This window comes from Gavia stellata, chromosome Z (assembly GCF_030936135.1).
Source record: "Gavia stellata isolate bGavSte3 chromosome Z, bGavSte3.hap2, whole genome shotgun sequence".
NCBI lineage: Eukaryota > Metazoa > Chordata > Aves > Gaviiformes > Gaviidae > Gavia > Gavia stellata.
In genome coordinates, this window is record NC_082637.1 from 55,309,778 (window position 1) to 55,327,728 (window position 17,951).

Sequence of the window (17,951 nt, forward strand, 5' to 3'; positions counted from 1 at the left end):
GGTAAGAATAAAGCATAACATCAATCCAATCTCTTGGGTTTTAGCTAGATTCATAAGAGGATTCTGGACAAGGTTTATGAACCATAGCATTAAAATGCAGCTGTATAGAGGACATAAGAATAGACAACTATGGAATTAGTATGACTTCAGAGTAATTCTTTTAATCCCAATTAAAAGTGCATCATGAATAGCTTTTCACTAAGCAGATACTTTTAAGTTTTACAACAAAGGTAAGGACTCCAGTACCAAAACTCAGGATGAAATACTTGATTTTCTTAGCTACTGTTCACAAAGCCCTGAAAAGCACTCTGTGCAGACAATTCCTGGTAGTACTTGGTAGAAAATGAGACACAGCATACCTAAGCAACTTACACAACTTGTTCAGGTCACACTTACCTCCTCAACACTGCATGAGTTCCACATACTCATCCCTTTTGGCAGCAACTACAAAGAGATACATGATTCTCCCTGGCGAGTATCCCACTATTGAACAGGTAGCAGTTTTTGCTAACATGTAAGCATATAAGGTCAGATACCTGTTGTTCGTCAGAAGTCACATAAACACCATTCCACTGCTGAAAAATTGGAACAGAATTACTAGTAAGGCTTCAACCAGAGCAGCTATAAACCCCTCAGTCACTCAGTATACAAAGTTACAAAAGACCAAAGCTACTACTTTTTTTACAAAGACCAAGCTCAACAGTCTTTAATACAAATACATTTATAATAAGTAAACATTTTGGAATCAAAATTGGAAAGAGTAGACTGAAACACCCACAGACATTCTTGCTTTACTCACCATCCTCCTAGAGAAGGAATGGTTATTTCTGATAGTGGTTTCATCAGTATAGAAGACTCCCACACACTAAAAGCTTTTGTCTTTGTTAAGTATTAGCTATGTAGTAAAGTACATTCAAGAAGTCCTTGTATCAATTTGGCATTTTTCAAGTACCTGGCAGCTGGTCCTTTTACAGATAACAAATAGCCCCTTTTTGCCTGCAGAGCGTTAAATCAAAATCCATCTCTTCCAGTCCATAAATACAGTGAGAATCCTATTTAGCTGACGTCTACTGGCTGACTCAGGTATTAATGTTAACTTCGCTAAAATGAAAGCATTATGAAAGGCTTAATTGCTATTTAGTGGCATCACACCTCCTACTGATAGATCTGGGTTGTGCTACTGATTACTTAGACATTATAGACATATGAAATTTTAAAAGAATAAAATCTGAGTAACTAAAATACACACTATCTGGAAAAACACCACAGATGTCTTAAGGATAGAAAGAAAAAGTAAAAGGCTTTAATACATTTCACTGTTTTGTGCAGATAATTATTTAACAGACTACGGCCAACCAATGAAGAAACAAAATACAAATACAAATGTTTCAGTCTTTCTTGCTCTTTTCTCAAGACATTCGACTTATACTTTGAGCTTAAGTAGTAGTTAAGTAGTTAATCCACTGATACACAACCTAAGCAGAAAATGATGTTTTAGTTGTACCACTAAATCATTAATATCATTAGAGGTACAACAACTCAGTGCTGTACCACTAATAGTATTTTCTTGGTTACCATAGAGATAATGCAGGTAATTGGGGTACAACAGTAAAAATCTCAAAACATCCCCAAGCTGTGTTCAGAAAATGTTGCACATAATAGCTTTAGATTAAACTAGAATTTGTTTTCATTGCTAGTATTGCAATGATGGGCAAAATTGTCTTTAAAAGTCAATGCATATTAAAAGGAAGATTGTTAACATTTTACGATGACTAAACAAAACAAATGACAGGTACCAAGAAGTAAGATTCAAAACTCTATAACCAGAGCTTATTTTCAATAGAAAGGTATGACTGCAGATTCTTTTGGGTTGGAATAACTTGATTGTTTGCTTGGTATCTCAAGTTAGGAGCTTCTCTTCCTCATAAAGTGAATAAATCCAAGAAAATCCTTACTGAACAGAAATAGCTTGATCATTACAATCTGCTCAAGAGAACAGAATACCAGTATCTTCAGGTGCTTACAGCTGTATTGTAAAAGCTGGTTCAACAAAGGTAGGAAGGTGAAATTTGATTTGATAAAGTCTCATTGATGAAGCTTGCATTTTGTTTGCTGGCAGAAAAAGGATATTCAATTCACAAGAGCGCATATAACAAAACCAAACATGCAATCTATTGCTTTTAAAACTTTTACTGCAACATAACATTGAAGTGAACAGTAACTAGATATCTATCATTTTTCCCCAAAAGAAAAGATGTAAACAGGATAATAATTTTACCTGTATGTATATAGCTTCCCAGATCATCTGAAGGGGGCAAAGGAGAGGGTGGTGTTTCTCAGTGATCGAGACACTTTTAACTAAAATGGCTTTTCATTTGAAAAGCAAGAAAGCCAACATTGTTTTAATCCAGCATTAAACAAAATACTGTGCTTCTTGGACTACTTTAACACATCTGAAAAAGCAAAATAACTACCCATATTTTGGCATTCATGTTTACATTTGCTCAGATCTTTTAGATTTCACAAAGCTGCTATCCAATGTTGCCATGAAATACAGATTGTAGAATCTAGGTAGCACAGGCTATTTCCAATACCAATACTAAGTAGAAAGGAATATGAAGCAGGGCATTACACTACATTTCTGGAACTAGTACGGTAAGAGTGAAAACCTAGAAAAAGTTAACCTACAGTTTATATAAGGAACTAATTATCTGCAGAAGCTGATTTTTGGTTGTATATTATTTTACACTGTGTGATTTTCTGCATCTGCTATTTAAAGCAGATATTTTTGCTGCTTTCTCTGCTTTGTTTCCTGTATTCTCTTCTTCCCCCCTTCCCATATACCATACACCAAGCATTATGAATATAAGCCCAAATATCCCAGACAATCCAGTGAACAAAGTTAGTGTAATGCACTGGTGTGAGGTGTGAAATAAAAAAAAAAAAGTCTCTCAATCTTCATCAAAGTTCTGTTGTAGAAGAAAGTTGGCAGCCAAGTTTTCATTCTTCTCACAAGCAAAATATGCCTGTATCACAAGTCCTTCAGGAAATCCCAATGCCTTTAGCTGAAGAAAAGAAACACATTTAGAAAGCACATTTTGTGTATTAAGCTTCTTTATACGTCTAGTATCTTGACATGCCACTTAAGCACTTACTGCCTTCTTGAAACAAACATTGCTGCCTAGCTCAATACAGCCTTTACTGAGCAAAGAGTAAGAAGGTGTTGCCTCTGTCTTTAGTAAACAGAATTCTCACTTGAAAAAGTGATTTGATTTAGTCTAGTGAAGCACCATAAAACGTCACTTTTCTTTCACTGCCACAATAAACCACTAAAACAGACTTGGGTCACAATAACGTCAGGAAGTAGCAGCACACTGCACTGCTGCAGAAAAAACTTCAAACAATGCCCATTTTAAACTATTAATTATACAAAGCTCAGGATTTTTAACAGAAGTTGCCTGGAACAAAAGCTCCCAGCCTGTGATCGCTAGTAGGTAGCCCAACACATCACATTAAGCCATACTTTCAATTGTTCCAGCTGCACTTTCTCTTTTTTAAAGATTGACTACACATTGCAGCCATGAGAAATAAGTCGAGAGCAATCTGTTTTTCAGAAGTCAAGGAACTAATTAATGTCTGGAACACAGTGATAACAGGGGATGAGAATACTCGAGAAGAGCTTATTACTGTGCCAAGGGAAATGGGTTTAGCCTGCACTTAAAGACATTCAGCAAACCATTTGGAGATTTTCTTAAAATTCTCACAGCACCTGCAAGACATTTTACATATAGGGCAGATCAAATCTCTGTGAGAAACTGTGTCCTATTATCCCTTACCAACCATTCTTAGATTTAATTTCATGCTTACAAACAGCATGAATGTGTCAGCTGTAATACTAAGACACCTAAATTTTGACGTGTGTCTTTCATGGAAAGGGGAAGCAGCATACAGGTCTCTGTTGGGTTTTGGAACAGGTTGCAGAGGTAATGCATAAAACGGTTTTAAAAGGAAATGCAGCAGACTAGAGAGGATGATCTGTGAAGAAGTACCTGGACAAACAGTCATACTAGACTAATTTTATTAATTGTCAATTTCCTTGACATCTAGGGAATTGACACCTACACTAAAATTATTCTTTTCTGATGATCCTTACACAACCTTTTGCTTTGCCAGTTGAAAAACACTGTCTTTGATATACAAAAACACTACCACAGTATGACATAAGTCTTTGCAATTTGTTCTAAGAAAAAACTCAGAGGCATTGCCATCTATGCAAATCCATATTTAGTCAGTTACACACAGTATTTATGAATGCAATATACCACCCCAAGTATATTTTTATAGACATGTTTACCTGTATTTTTAGAAAGCTATAATTAACTAATTCTCATGAATAGACAAATAACTGGGTTAAGTAGAAGCTTCAACTAATCTACTTAACTATGAGAGCTCTTACTATCCAAGTACTTTGCAAACAGTGCTCATGCAGACACACCTTTGCACCTGGAAACCTATCACAGCACAATCTAGAACAGTACTGTCTGAGGCTTTTGCAAGAGGAATTACTGCCTGAGTTCCCATTCCTGAGGGAAACCCATTCAATCATCAATTATTACAGACAGCCTCTGATCACTTAAAAAGCTCTACATCTTCTCAGTAAGACAGATTCCAGGGATTTTAGACTCAAATTGCTATAAAGCAACAAGATATGTGATTTGAAACAAGACTACAACAGCTATGAAATACCAAATATAAACCATCAAAAATTATGCAGAACTACTGAGCATAAAAACCCCAAAGCTTAAGTTAAGGCATATATTAAGCATGCACCAGAGTCAGCACCCTACAGCAACAGGCAAGCAACATTTCAAAGAAGAAAGGCTTACCCTTTCTATAGCTTCTTTTTCCTGAGGTGTTACTTGAATGTAGTTTATATGACCATTTCCAGCTTCTGCTACTCCTCCAGTGCTGGCACCATCATCACTGCCACTTAAACCTTGGCGGGACTCTAGAACTGGCTCATTCAACATATGAATAAAATGTTCCTGATGTTGGCTTATTTGCTGTGATGCATGGGAGAATAAAAGAAATAAATATATTGAAATAAAGCACCTTTAAGCCTGCTAACAGGCAAGTAAGAATAGTTATTTACAGTGAATTAAGTCAAAAGAATGTATAATAAGTGCATAGAGAAAAAATAATCAAATCCAACCATAAAAAATGCAATTTCATGTTTCAGTTCAATTGCAGTGACCCTTCCCTCTTCCTGAAGCCCTTTGCACCTCTTACAAGAGACGATTCATTTCTAATGTCATAGAAAACACGTTCTGTACAGCAACAACTGCTGAAAAGCGAACGATAGAAGGTTGTAACTGCTATTAACACACTATCCCAGTTAACATCAACATATCCCTTTCTTGTAAAGCTAAATCAAAATTAGCAGCATTATTTTGTTGAGATTATTTTAAGATTCACCTGCAGTAGTTGAGGGTTTTCCCGTCCGATCTGCTGTAGCAATGCTGGTAATAAAGAAGGATTTTGCTGAATAATTTGTCTCATCTGCTGGAACTGAGGCTGATTTCGTAAAAACTCAAGTGGATGTCCTGAAAAAATCAATGAAATAACATGTTTTTTTAAAACGTTACCAAGATTCTTAATAAAATACATACCTACACTCTAACTGTAGATAAAAACAGGATGCAGAAGTGGACAATACACCCCTCACTGAAGAACAGAAGAGCTTGCTTCCTCATACTAACTTACTCTAGCTTTAAGCAAGAATTCTTTATACTGAAGTTAAACAATGAATTGTCTTTTCACCCAGCCTTCTCTTAAGATCCAACAGCCTTCTGTCCTTGATCTCCAGCACTTTTCTCTTTATGTCTCATTTCTGAGTAACCTCATTTAGAGACACCTACTCAGCTTACTGTCTTGTCTCTATGCCTACAACAGAGTTCTCTACATCCTGCAATAGGCCAGTTCCACCCCTCTCAAGTGAGTCCTGCCTTTCCATATATCCTATACTGTTAGGTACTGCCTTGAACGCAGCAGTGTCTAAAGTGCTCTGAAATATCCTATTCCCTCCACTCTCTCTTTAAGGATGATGTCATGTATGCCTGTCACTACTACCTGTATGATGAACACTCTGGCCTCTATCAAGGCTTACATCTTGAACACCATCTCTGCCACAGCCTAAGACAGACCTTTCCTACTCCTTGATTATGCTCCTTTCATGTATTTATTTCCTTTAAGAAAGGAAAAATAAAGGGAAAAAAAGAAAGGGAAATAAATCCCCTCCTCTTCAGCAGGCACCAACCACTCTGTCCATGTGCTCCACTGCTGAATGAGGAGTCCTAGGTCATGGATAGGTCTCTCAGGTGCTACACCTCAAGGCCTTATTGCAGTTTCTCCCTTGATATTCCAACTTCCAAGTTAGTGTAGTTACAGTCGACAGTGCATAGTTAGCCACAGAAGTAGGAAGCCAAAGTTTAAGTGAGAGAAAACACAACCCCCTCCACATTTGCGGTCTTACATTTAAATCCAGAATACCAAAATAAAGGAATTGTGCAAGTTCACAGCATGTTTAGAAACTTTATTCTAAAAGTTTCTTTAGAAACTGCTTTATACCAGATATATCCACATACAACAAGCCATTTGTTCCAAGCAAGTACCACACTTGGAATTTCTATGTTACAGCTCTTATCCAATTCACTTTGATCAGTTCACAAGCACCAGGAACTTAAAACTCACTGAAGCAGAGGATGCTTAAGTGCACGTGTTTATCACATCCTCTCAAATATAACCTTTCTTACCTCCTAATGAACTAGTAGTCGTAGGTATAGTTGCAACTGCTGCTGCCACTGCTGAAGACTGAGAGGCACCAGTGCTTGCTGCTGGAGGGGATTCAGCCACAGCCTGATTATCTCCGGGTATACCCTAAAGCCACAGTTCACATAATTACCTATGGAATCCTAAAAGATACTTGTTTTACTGCGTGTATTATTTAGTTTTCAGAACAAAGGAAAAAACATTAATGCTTTCACTGCAAAAACAAAGCAGGATGCTGTGGTAGGTATGCATTTACAACTCAAAGAGAATACTGTGAAAAGAGTTATTTATTTTTTGACAAATAAAATATGTGGTTTGTATAGTGAGGTAGTAAAGCATGCACTGCATCAGTTTAAAATACATTTTACTCCACAAACAAATACTTGCTTTGAATCCTGTTCTAAGATATTTGATATGAGTGAAAAAGCTAAACTAAATATACTGTTACAATATGTTATAGTGTTATGCAAATAAAGTTACATTACAGCAACAGAATTGTAATACACAATGTTAACAGTGAAATTATAGATGTCATACAATTTGGCAAGAAATTAAGAAGAGCTAGAAGAACATGACTCTTTGGACCTCCTTCCTCAAAGCAACAGCGTGATAACTGTCATTTACTGTATCTTAAGTGTGAAAAGGCCTGTATGTTATTAAACTCTAGGAGTTAAAAAAAAACAGTTAACTTGCATTTTGTTTATTTTCCATGTGCAAACAACTTTATACAGGAACTGATTGCTCAGAGGGATGAAACTGACACATCTAAAATGAACAATTATAGTAAATTAGAATGTGGCTTATACAACCAAAAGAGACCTTACTCTATTAACTTTCTCCTGCATGAGAATCCTTCAAACTTTCCACCCTACCCATGCTTTCCTCACTGCCACTGAACTCCTGCAGCAAATTTGTCCTTTCCATCCTCCTCCCTGAAGCCTAGAAACTTAGGCAGCTTGGCATGGGACAGACAGCAAGAAAGATTCCTATATAACTACAAGCCCTGGTGGTACAGGGAAGGGAAGTTGCTCAACAGAAACCCAAAAGAGGCAGACTTCACAGAGCAGTAAACCTCCCAATACACACAGAGTAATAGTGGGGGAAGCTGTGATGTTAAACCCAACCCAAAGGGGCAAGACTATACAAGATCCTCTACCTCACAACACTTAGTTTCCAGGGCATCAAAAAATTCAGTTTTTCTCCAGTCTTCCAGAATATTCATTCCAGGTAAGTCTGAGAAGGCAGCAGCACTGGTTTAACAGAATATATTTCACCTGCCTCAATGAGGAAAGCACCCTTCAGTTTGGGAACCACAAAAAGTAAGGAACGGGGTGGGTGGAAATAATCACAGAACTTCAGTGTAACCAGACAATGAAAAGGTTTGGCAAACCTACCACAAAAATGACTGGTACGTAACGTAGAGTAAAAGTCCTGCTATAATATGTTCTTCACACGATATGTTCACCACTATAGCTGAACAAAAAGGACAAATACACAGCTAATATAAAGGCCACATGTAGAAAGGGAGAACTGGACAGTGCTCCAGGCAAAACTTTGCCTTACCTGTGAGATAAGAAGCACATTGGGATATAAATCACGTCATCATCAAGCCCACGTTTAAGCCACTCAGAGAAATACATGCAAGTTTTCCCTGTCAAACACTTCATTACCATTATATGGCTTGGTCAGCTTGCTACACACCCCTCCCTCCACAGAGGGGTAAGAAAATTCCATTCATGACATAATTGAGGTAATTCTCTCTTATCAGTGCCTTACAAAGCACTGATTAAATACCTTTTCCCATCAAATCAGTCATTTCTGTGAATCTCAGTATAATGTAGGAACTTGGGTTAATCTTAAGAAATTACTGGTTGATTTCACCTATTCACAGGCATATGTTGTCACTGCGATCTCTGCCCAGATTAAACAGCATATGCTTGTTTAAACCTTAAGCTTGCTCTTGAATGGAAGCACTAGAACCAGTCCAAACAAATTTACTTAGAGATGATTTGTGATCTTGAACATCATCTTAACTCTTAAATACAAGCTTGAAGTATCACTCTCCAAATAACTGAGATTGTGTACAATTGTGACCAGATGAGACTCGTGAGGTGTATGCACCTTGTTCATACAGCTATTCAACAGAATAAAGCATGATATCAATTCCCATACAATTAATTGCGAATGTAAACATTGCTTGGACAGCAAAAAGGCCATTTTTGCCTTATGGTATATTAAACAATTGTTTACTGTTTACTTGAGCACCAGAGCAGTTTTTAGCTGACATTGTTCTCCACAGGGCAATAATCACATCAGGCCCAGCCCAAGGAATGTACACATTTAGAACAGAATAGTTCCAGCTGGAAGGGACCTACAACGATCATCCAGTCCAACTGCCTGACCACTCCAGGGCTGACCAAAAGTTAAAGCATGTTACTGAGGGCATTGTCCAAACGCCTGAAACACTGACAGGCACAGGGCATCGATCACCTCTCTAGGAAGCCTGTTTAGTGTTTTGACTACCCTCATGGTAAAGAAACATTTCCCAGAAATTTCCAAACTAAAAGGCTGCAACCAGTGGCCTGGTTGTTGGAAGGAAGACAGGACTCCTTCCTAATTAAGGGTTAGGAAATCCTTGGGTCAAAAAGAGTTCTGAATCTAAATGCCTCCAAAGATGAGTCTGGGGCATAGAAAAAGAAACAGTGTCTTTTGGAACTGAGACCTCCTTCCACGACCACAGCTCAAGGACATAGGATTAAATCTAGATTCTCAGCCATGACGCCATGAAAACTGAACAGCTTGTCATCTGAACCATGGACAACAAGTGGAATCTTCAGGGCTTATATAAGGAACAGCTACACTTTAAGCATAGATACTCTCTTGACATTTTCTTTCCAACACTTTACAGGTACCTTTGGTGTACTGATTCTTTAAACCAGGGCAGTGGTACACGCTTACAGCTCTCAACATCCTAATCCTACCCTGCAGATTATATAAAAGATAACACTGATGATGGTTTGGAAGCAGGTAAAGTAGCAGGTCAAAGAACGGTGTCATCAATTGACCAATATTAACTAAACAGAAGGTTTTTTGATACAGCAGGATGGTAAGGAACATGTTTAGACCCCAGCAGATCAAGAGCAGTTAGAAAGACCATGTGCAGAAACAGGATTCTTCTAGAAGGACAATAGAAGTCTGCCAGCTACTATGGTCTCAAAAAGCAAGACTGTCCCTCCTCACTCCCTTTTCCAGCAGGAAGAAGAGGAAGAACAAAGAAAAGATACTCTCAGTAAAGGATAACATGAAACAGAAAGGGACCAGCTTATATAACAGAAGGACCCATTTTCAACACAGGACCTACTGAAGGAGTGGAAATGAACTGCTCAGACCAGTCAGACTTAATCTATTTGGGAGACAGGCCAGGTGTTGAACTCCATCATAGGGATGCTCTATTTCTATTCAGGACTTCCTGAACAGAAATAAACTAGAGCAGAGAAATACCAGACAGAGTGTACAAGCACGGCACACTGTACATATGAATGGCACATGCACAGCAAGCCCAACACTTACAGGAGGCACTGGATTTATGGTATATGTACAGACTAAATGAACAGTAAAATGAACATTTTTAAGGCATGAAAAATAAATGTTTCAGATCCCAGACATTTGAGATTCCAGACTTAAGGCAGATAGATGGGCACTACTGCATTCACCCTTAGGGCAAGACAATATTTATCACCTTTCATTGTCCTAATACTAGATGAGAACTGAACTTTTTACATTCATGTACTCAAAACATTTGTTGTCCATTTAAAAACTGCAGGTTACAAAGTCTTGGGATCATTAATGTAAGTAGCAAGCACACCAGTGACTTTTAATTGTAACTACTGAAAAAATCTTCATCAACAAAAGGAAAGTTTTATAACTGGAAGCAAAGATGCCAGTTTTCTTATCAATCTATTAGAAATTCAATATTTGGAACAAGGAAGAAACACATCAGGGAAAAAATGGTATGCTAGAGTGAAAACTAAACGCACTGGAAATACTGATTAAGCTACAAGCTCCCAGACAGATTCTCTGGTGGTTACAATTCACCGGTCAGATTAAGGTATACAATGAGAAGTAATCCAAAAAGCCCCCAAAAACAACTCACAAGATTTCCATTAAAGTGAAGCTACTCTCCTATTTCCTCTCTTGCCAATGAATTTCATTTCACCCTTCAAACTGTATTTATCAAATGAGAAATCGTTTCTTCTCCAAAACACCAGTTAAATTAAGCACGCTTCAAAAAACTCTGAAACCTTTCTGTTTGGAAAGTACATTATTAAGAACACTGTGCATTATTAGTTAAAACAATGAACTGGAACATAAAAAATGCCTTTATAGATACAAAAATACAGCTAATGCTGTCACTAAGATGTGACACAAAATCATTCCTTCAGCCAGCCATTGGCAGTTAAAACTATCACTGTAACTGGACATACTTTACATACATTCATGCAAATCAACAAAGAATAAAAGCAAAGAAGTGATAGAGGTAGTTAGGGATGACTTCAGTATTTCCTATAACACATTATGACCCTCAAAATCCAAATCTCAGCCTTCCAGATGCTCTGCTTAGTGATGTTGTTCCTCTGTGAACACGTGTTAACTCTCACGGATTGGATAATATTCAAAATAACAAGTAAATCAAAGTTAAAATTATTCTTTAGTGAAGACAAAATAAAAAGTGAAAGAACAAGGTGTAGGTAAAATAAACTGCTCACCATTAAAAGGTATTCCACTGCTCTGTCAGGATTGTTGAAGCTGGCCCTCAGCGCCGCAATTACTTGCTCTCGTTCATAGCCCATTGACATGATCTCAGTCACCATATTCTCATAGGACTGACCTGTCACTAGAAGTAACATGACCACCACTTTAAGGGAATAAGGCAAAAAAAGCACAAAAATGTTTCGATGCATAAATTTCATTTCTACCCAAATTTGTTCATTGAAGCGTAAAGAATAGCTCATATGAAACTTCCTTTAACTCCAGATATATTCTGGTGGTTTCATTATGCATTTGATTGGAGTAGTAGAGGGTAATGAACACAATGCAAACTTCTATTGAAAAAAGCAGTACTTGTGATACTTCTGCACTCTAATTAAAATAACATTCCCTCTCTATGCTTTCATCTAAGGCCAAGGGCATCCTCACAGCTAATACTGAATTCCTGATGTAATCAAGAAAAGTCTCCTGCAGTGTAAGTTTGGAAACTAAACTTTCTAGGCAGAAATCTGCCCGTCAAACTGTTAGCCATTGACATTTTTCCAAATAAAGACTTTACACTAATGCTATGGTTAGACAGATGACAAATAGTGGTGACCACATTACAACTGTGTATTGCTACATGCTGGTGATGATCAAATTCATTTCATCAACATGGACCAACTCAAGTAAAGCAGAAGACTTAAAGTTACATCTAGGAAAGTCACTGAAGACCTCAAAGAGGGTTTGAGAGAACAAGTTCTCATTTAATTCACGTATATTTGACTAGACATCCATCACATCAAATCCCCCACCTCTCACAGCATAAATGTACTAAAACTGGCCCACGCCTGCAGCCATCGAGACAAAAGGGTACACACACTATATATGGTGCAATTTAAAGGACAACTGATCACTAAACTAATGGTATTGTAGGGAAAATTATTATCTCTTTTCATAATTCATTTTATTTCCCTTACTTAAAAGCAAACAGCAGGTTTAACCATTAAAAAAAATAACTATTCTATTATAAATTGTAATTGAGCAACATCTGAAAGGTTATCTTCCCACGCAAAAACAGAAAAAAACCCCCAAACACAGGTATTAAAATACCAACTCCTTCCTTGGATAAAGGTATTCCTGATCTCAGTGGAACCCTACTACCGAGTCTGTAACACTAGCAAGTCAGTGGCAGGAGTGTTAATTATTTAAGAGTTACCATGAAAAACAACATTAAAAAAAGTAGAGGAAACAAATACTGCTAGAGCTACTCTGTTAAGACAATTAAGTCACAATTAAAAGAGCCGAAGAAAATATCAAGTTTTATTCCCTTAGGGAAAAGACATTCAACTCAAGCCAACATTAACACAACCACATTGCTTGATTTTTAAAGAATGCTTCTAAATAATCAGTGGATGTATGACTGAGGGTAATATACTGAAGATCAAATAATAAAACAGCCCTAGCCCAAGGATACTTGTGCATTATCCATAAAGATAAATAATGGATTTACAACCCTTGACTAATTTGAGTACTTATTGTTCAGACTTCAAAATAACAGTGACAACCTGAGTTTAAGGAATGGTAAGTTCATGTCTTGTATACAACTACAAGATCAATCATTTTACACCTATCTTCATTTTTTCAAAGACATAAGAAAAATCACTTAAACTTCGGTCTAAAGATACAAACTTCTGTACATATCTTCAGAGAAGCAAAAACGCCAAGTCAACAATTGTCCCAACACAGTGATTTTGGTAAACTTACTGCTCATGTTCTTTCTTACACAGCACTAGTTTATCTTTACTATTGCTAACAAACTAATCAAGGTAAACAGAAGACAGAACACCTTTTGATCTAATTAGTTACTACTTAAACATTTCTGTAGTGCTCTTTCAGTATAAGCTAGGTAGAGACTACAACAGCAGGCGAGATTTGGTACAGAAAATAAAAGATGCAAGAAGGTTGACTTGCTCTGGACAGACTGCTACATAAGCCATAATTAAAAACCAAAGAAGGAAAACAGAATTACTGCAAATTTAGGCACAGGTACTCCATATACAGTCTACTTACACAAGTCATGCAAAAGTAAGACCAAGAATAATAATTCAGGAATTGCACATTAGCAACGTCATGATAGTCAGGTCTATCTCTACATAGTGCTACTGGGAATGTTTGTGAGATCAATGCCGAACTGATTCTGCTCTTTGCTTTTGTCTTTCAAGTAACATTTTGAAGTTGGATTAACTTTCAAATCCAGTTCAACACACACCCCACAATAATTCTTGTTCCATGCCCTAAAGAAAGCTTAGGGTGCTCCAGTGAAAGATATGGTCACACAGGAACTGCAAGACGTGCAGATCTTCAGGTAGCACACAAAGCCACAGCGGTTTTCAGTCAGCGTATCTAACTGGAAACAAAAGCGATTCAGTAGAAACCAATCCCATTTTTTAAAGTGAAGTCAATTATCTTCAGACAATGTAATTGAGAAGCCATAGTAAGAACATGCCTAGGACCCTACTTAGGATATAAAAACACACTACATGAATTTGTGCAAGCAAATTCCTTTTAAGACAGTTTCTAAAGAAAGAGAACTACAGAGTTTATGCTTATTGCCTTTGAAAATTTTTTGGCATACAACCCTTGCAGTATGCTTACCCAGGAAATTACACTCAATGCCTGTTATTTCCAAACTGTTAGGGTTTACTATATCAGATACCAATTAAAGAACTTTCATATAAAATGGATAGTGAGGTGATGCTCTCCTGCTACATTCAGAGGAGATTATTTTTTTTTCGGTTCTGAAGATAACTGAATCAAGACCACCAGCTTAATTAAACTTGTTGATCATTATTGTTAACGTAAGTATCTGTGATGACCACATCTTGGCCACTAAGGTATAATGAACGGCTAATGAAACCTGCAGCACCTTTGCTAGCAACAGTCACTTTAAAAACATAACAGAACCCCACTGGTTGTCTCCTACAGCATCTATCAGCTATTTCAGCTCATGTATTTCTTCAGCCTAAAACAGTATGTCATAACATAAGACCTAAGCTGCGGTTAGACAGACTAAACCTGGTGGCTACCACCAATACACGTAAAACATTACCACTGCTCTTAAATTACCTTGGGCTGCATAATCACAACACCAGCCTACAATATATCCACACAACCCTACACGAAAATGTAAGTGAAACTCTTAATTAGTTTAACCTTTTGTACCAAGTTGCAGCTTAATGTTTGCAGAGGTAAGACAAAATAAAAACCCTACCTCCCCCTATTTCTGTGCCTTAATTTGCTATACTCAAAAAAAAAAAAAAAAATCCCCTCTAAAAAATTTAAGTAGGAGTAAGGGGTTGTGGGTTTGCCTAGTAATTTCCTAGCTACCAGAATCAGCATAAATGAGGGGCAGAACTTCCTATTGTTTTTACCCTGTTTATTCCACTGAGAAACAGACATTTAAACTGTCAAAAGAAAAGTGAATTCACTATATGTATATGTAGGCATTCATTCCTCAACCCAGACAGCAGCAGATTTGGTGTATTTATCTATCTAATCTAAACGTGTCAAAAGACAGTACTGTCAAAGCTGGAACAAGTGAATAATAAAGGCAGCCATTTTATTAGACCTGCACACTGGGAAGCAAAGGTGAAAAGAAAAGCGTATACATATTTACGTCCAGTCTTCTACTCAAGCCATTTCAAACTGAAGTTAGAAGTGAAATTAAGGCAAACAGGAATGATAAGGATCTTCCTTTTACACAATAAAAATATATGAAGTGAAATATTCTTCAGTAAAGAAGTTCTTGATGCTGGTTCTAAGATACCAATTTCAGGTCTTAGAGAAGAGTAGTACTTTGATTGTAACTTTAACAATGACAGATACAGAAGGGAATGTCAACATCTGCTAATCTGTCATTTGTTTCTGCTGCACCAAAATAATGTCTACATTAAAAAAACACTCCACTTACCAAGTGCACTTATAGCATCCTCAAAAAGATTTGATCGAGATGTATCACCTGTTGTACTGTAAGATGAAGACAAGTGCAATGGTAATTACAAAACTTTGGAAAACTTCCTGTTTTTCAAAAAAAGCAGCAGCAGCTGTAACTCTAATAGCCCCTTTTGTTTCTAAAAAACCAACAAAGCTTTCCAAAGAGCTCTCTTTTGGTCTTACAGTGAGACCAGATTTTATAAATGTACAATGCTACCATTTTTAACACAAGGCCAACCTTCCCCCCTACCCCCCAAGAGTTTGGCTCTTGCCCATCTGCTCAGGGATTAGCCATCTGCTTGCTTGAATGCTTTAAAGGGTGGGAGAACAAGGTGGATTTTCAAAAGCACACAGCAGTCTCACTAACTGCTTCCTCATAGTCACCAGTTTGACCTCAAGGAGGACCCACAGAGGTCAGTAGCAAGCACTTACTAAAAATCTCAGTATCCTACTTTCCCAGGAATATAAACTGCTAACATTTGCAATTACTCCATCTCAAGTTATCAAAGCTGTTAAATTGCAGGATGAAAGGCTCACCTCCATGAACACCAAGGAACACAGAGGCACACCACCAGGCAGAGGAACCCCAGTTAACTCAGTCGGAGCCTAGGGTGCCCCTTTCCTGGCTCCTCCCAGGGCTGCAATTTAAAGCATCATCCCCTTGGTCTTGGGATGACACCCCTGATGGGTCAATGGGAGAGGGTCTCCAGGTCTCCTTACTGCTTACAGGGTGGTGTGACTCACCATGGGGTACCAGGAAAAAGCATTTGAGGATTGTGCAAGACTTATTATGGGGAAGAACCAAAGGCAGGGAAAGGGAAGCATCAAGGCACCCTGCAGATGAAAAGCACGGGTAAAGACAGTGAAAACAGGAGAAAAAGGGCCAGTCACATGTAAATAGCACTTGCCTGGCCATGCCCTGTACCTGATCACCAGTCCATCCTGCCTTCTAATTAAATTCCATTTCTAACTATTTTTCATGCTGAAGGGTCTCTCTATTCTACATGCATGTGTGTGTATGGAAGTCTAAGTGCCCACAACTGGACAGGGAACCATGAGTAAGAGGGATACACATCTGTGGAGCCAGCAACTGCAGAGACCAGACACTGTGGAAGTCTCAGTACCAGGAACTGGAGAAGGGGCCACAGGGGTCCATGGGCCTGGGATGTTGGCAACTGAAGAGACTAAAGTGCATGCATATTCTGTGTCGATGTATACAATGGCATGTGTGTAATCACCAGCAAGCATCAAGCTTGACTACAGTGAGTAGGGCAAGACGCTTTAGAGCCAGGTATTGAATGGCTGTAAGTCAGTCAGCTGCTGGAGAGACTGGAGGGTGTGAGAGAAGATCTGCTGGAAAGACTGTAACATCTGAGCGTCAGCTACTGGTAAGGTCATAGGCCTCAAGAGCTAGTGGAGAGACCTGTTTGTGTGTCTACGAATAAGCCAACCGGGAGACCAGGGGATCTAGGGGCTAGCTTCCAGGTTCAGTGTACGTCTACAGCCAGTTCCTGGATGGATCCTCTGTGTGTGTGCGCGTGCATATGCGCGCAAAGGGAATCCTGAGTATCAGCAACTGGAGCAGGGTTGCAGGGCTCAGGCAGTCGCATGGTCAGGCACCAAGACTTCGGAGACTGGGAGATCTAGGGGTCAGCTATCGGAATAGTCTAAGGCCAGCTACTGGAGAAATTTGTATTATTCATTTGTATGTTTGTACGTATGTATTTTGCACTAGTGGACTTTGCCATGAGTAGCCAGAGGGGAACAGGATGTGACTGCTGGTGTTGTGTGGTTGCTTGAGTGATGTTTTTTTTCCTGCCTGTGTTGACCTATGAAGCCAGCCATATATATAGGTATGTACATATTGTGTGTATGTACTGGGAATACATGTTCAATCTTGATACCTGATGGACCTGGGGATATGGAGCTGCAGCAGCCTCGCATCTATCAGGCTACCAGAGTCAGCAACTGTTATCAGCATGTGAAAGATCATCAGATTAATCTGAATCAGTTTTCAGAAGGTGCCACTAAAAATCTAACAAGGCATTTACAGAGATGCATTTTTTAATGTAAGAAAAAATTTGTTCCAGCGAGAATGCTTCACTAGTATTATCACTAGTAAGATTTACAACTGAAAAAGACGAAAGGCGAAACAGGACACCAGCTTGCCTGGCCATGGGTCAATAAATCTTCACCAGCCTTAGTAATTTAACTTCTAAAGCAAATCAGAAACAAGCACTACTCACCGAAATCAAGGCAGGTGTTAACTATAATATAAAATATGTTAAATTATTCTTTTGCTTCCTGTTAAGTATGTACACTGAGGCTCCCTTACAGCAGTTTTACAACACTACAATCTGTACATGGAAAACCAGGAAAGA

At 38.2% G+C, this 17,951-nt stretch overlaps 1 protein-coding gene across 2 annotated transcripts in view; it reads right to left on the reverse strand.

The window, feature by feature from the left end:
* Nucleotides 1-761: 761 nt before the first annotated feature.
* RAD23B (RAD23 homolog B, nucleotide excision repair protein) overlaps nucleotides 762-17,951 on the reverse strand; it is a 40,980-nt gene continuing 23,790 nt past the window's right edge. The window contains exons 5-10 of one of the 2 annotated variants that reach the window (XM_059833646.1): nucleotides 15,548-15,603; nucleotides 11,595-11,722; nucleotides 6,813-6,936; nucleotides 5,476-5,603; nucleotides 4,887-5,063; nucleotides 762-3,065 (exon numbers count right to left, since the gene is read on the reverse strand). In XM_059833646.1, the coding sequence (XP_059689629.1) occupies nucleotides 2,952-3,065; nucleotides 4,887-5,063; nucleotides 5,476-5,603; nucleotides 6,813-6,936; nucleotides 11,595-11,722; nucleotides 15,548-15,603 (727 nt within the window). In that variant the 3' untranslated portion in view covers nucleotides 762-2,951. The remainder of the gene's footprint in view (nucleotides 3,066-4,886; nucleotides 5,064-5,475; nucleotides 5,604-6,812; nucleotides 6,937-11,594; nucleotides 11,723-15,547; nucleotides 15,604-17,951) is intronic. The other variant, XM_059833643.1, reaches the window with a different exon arrangement.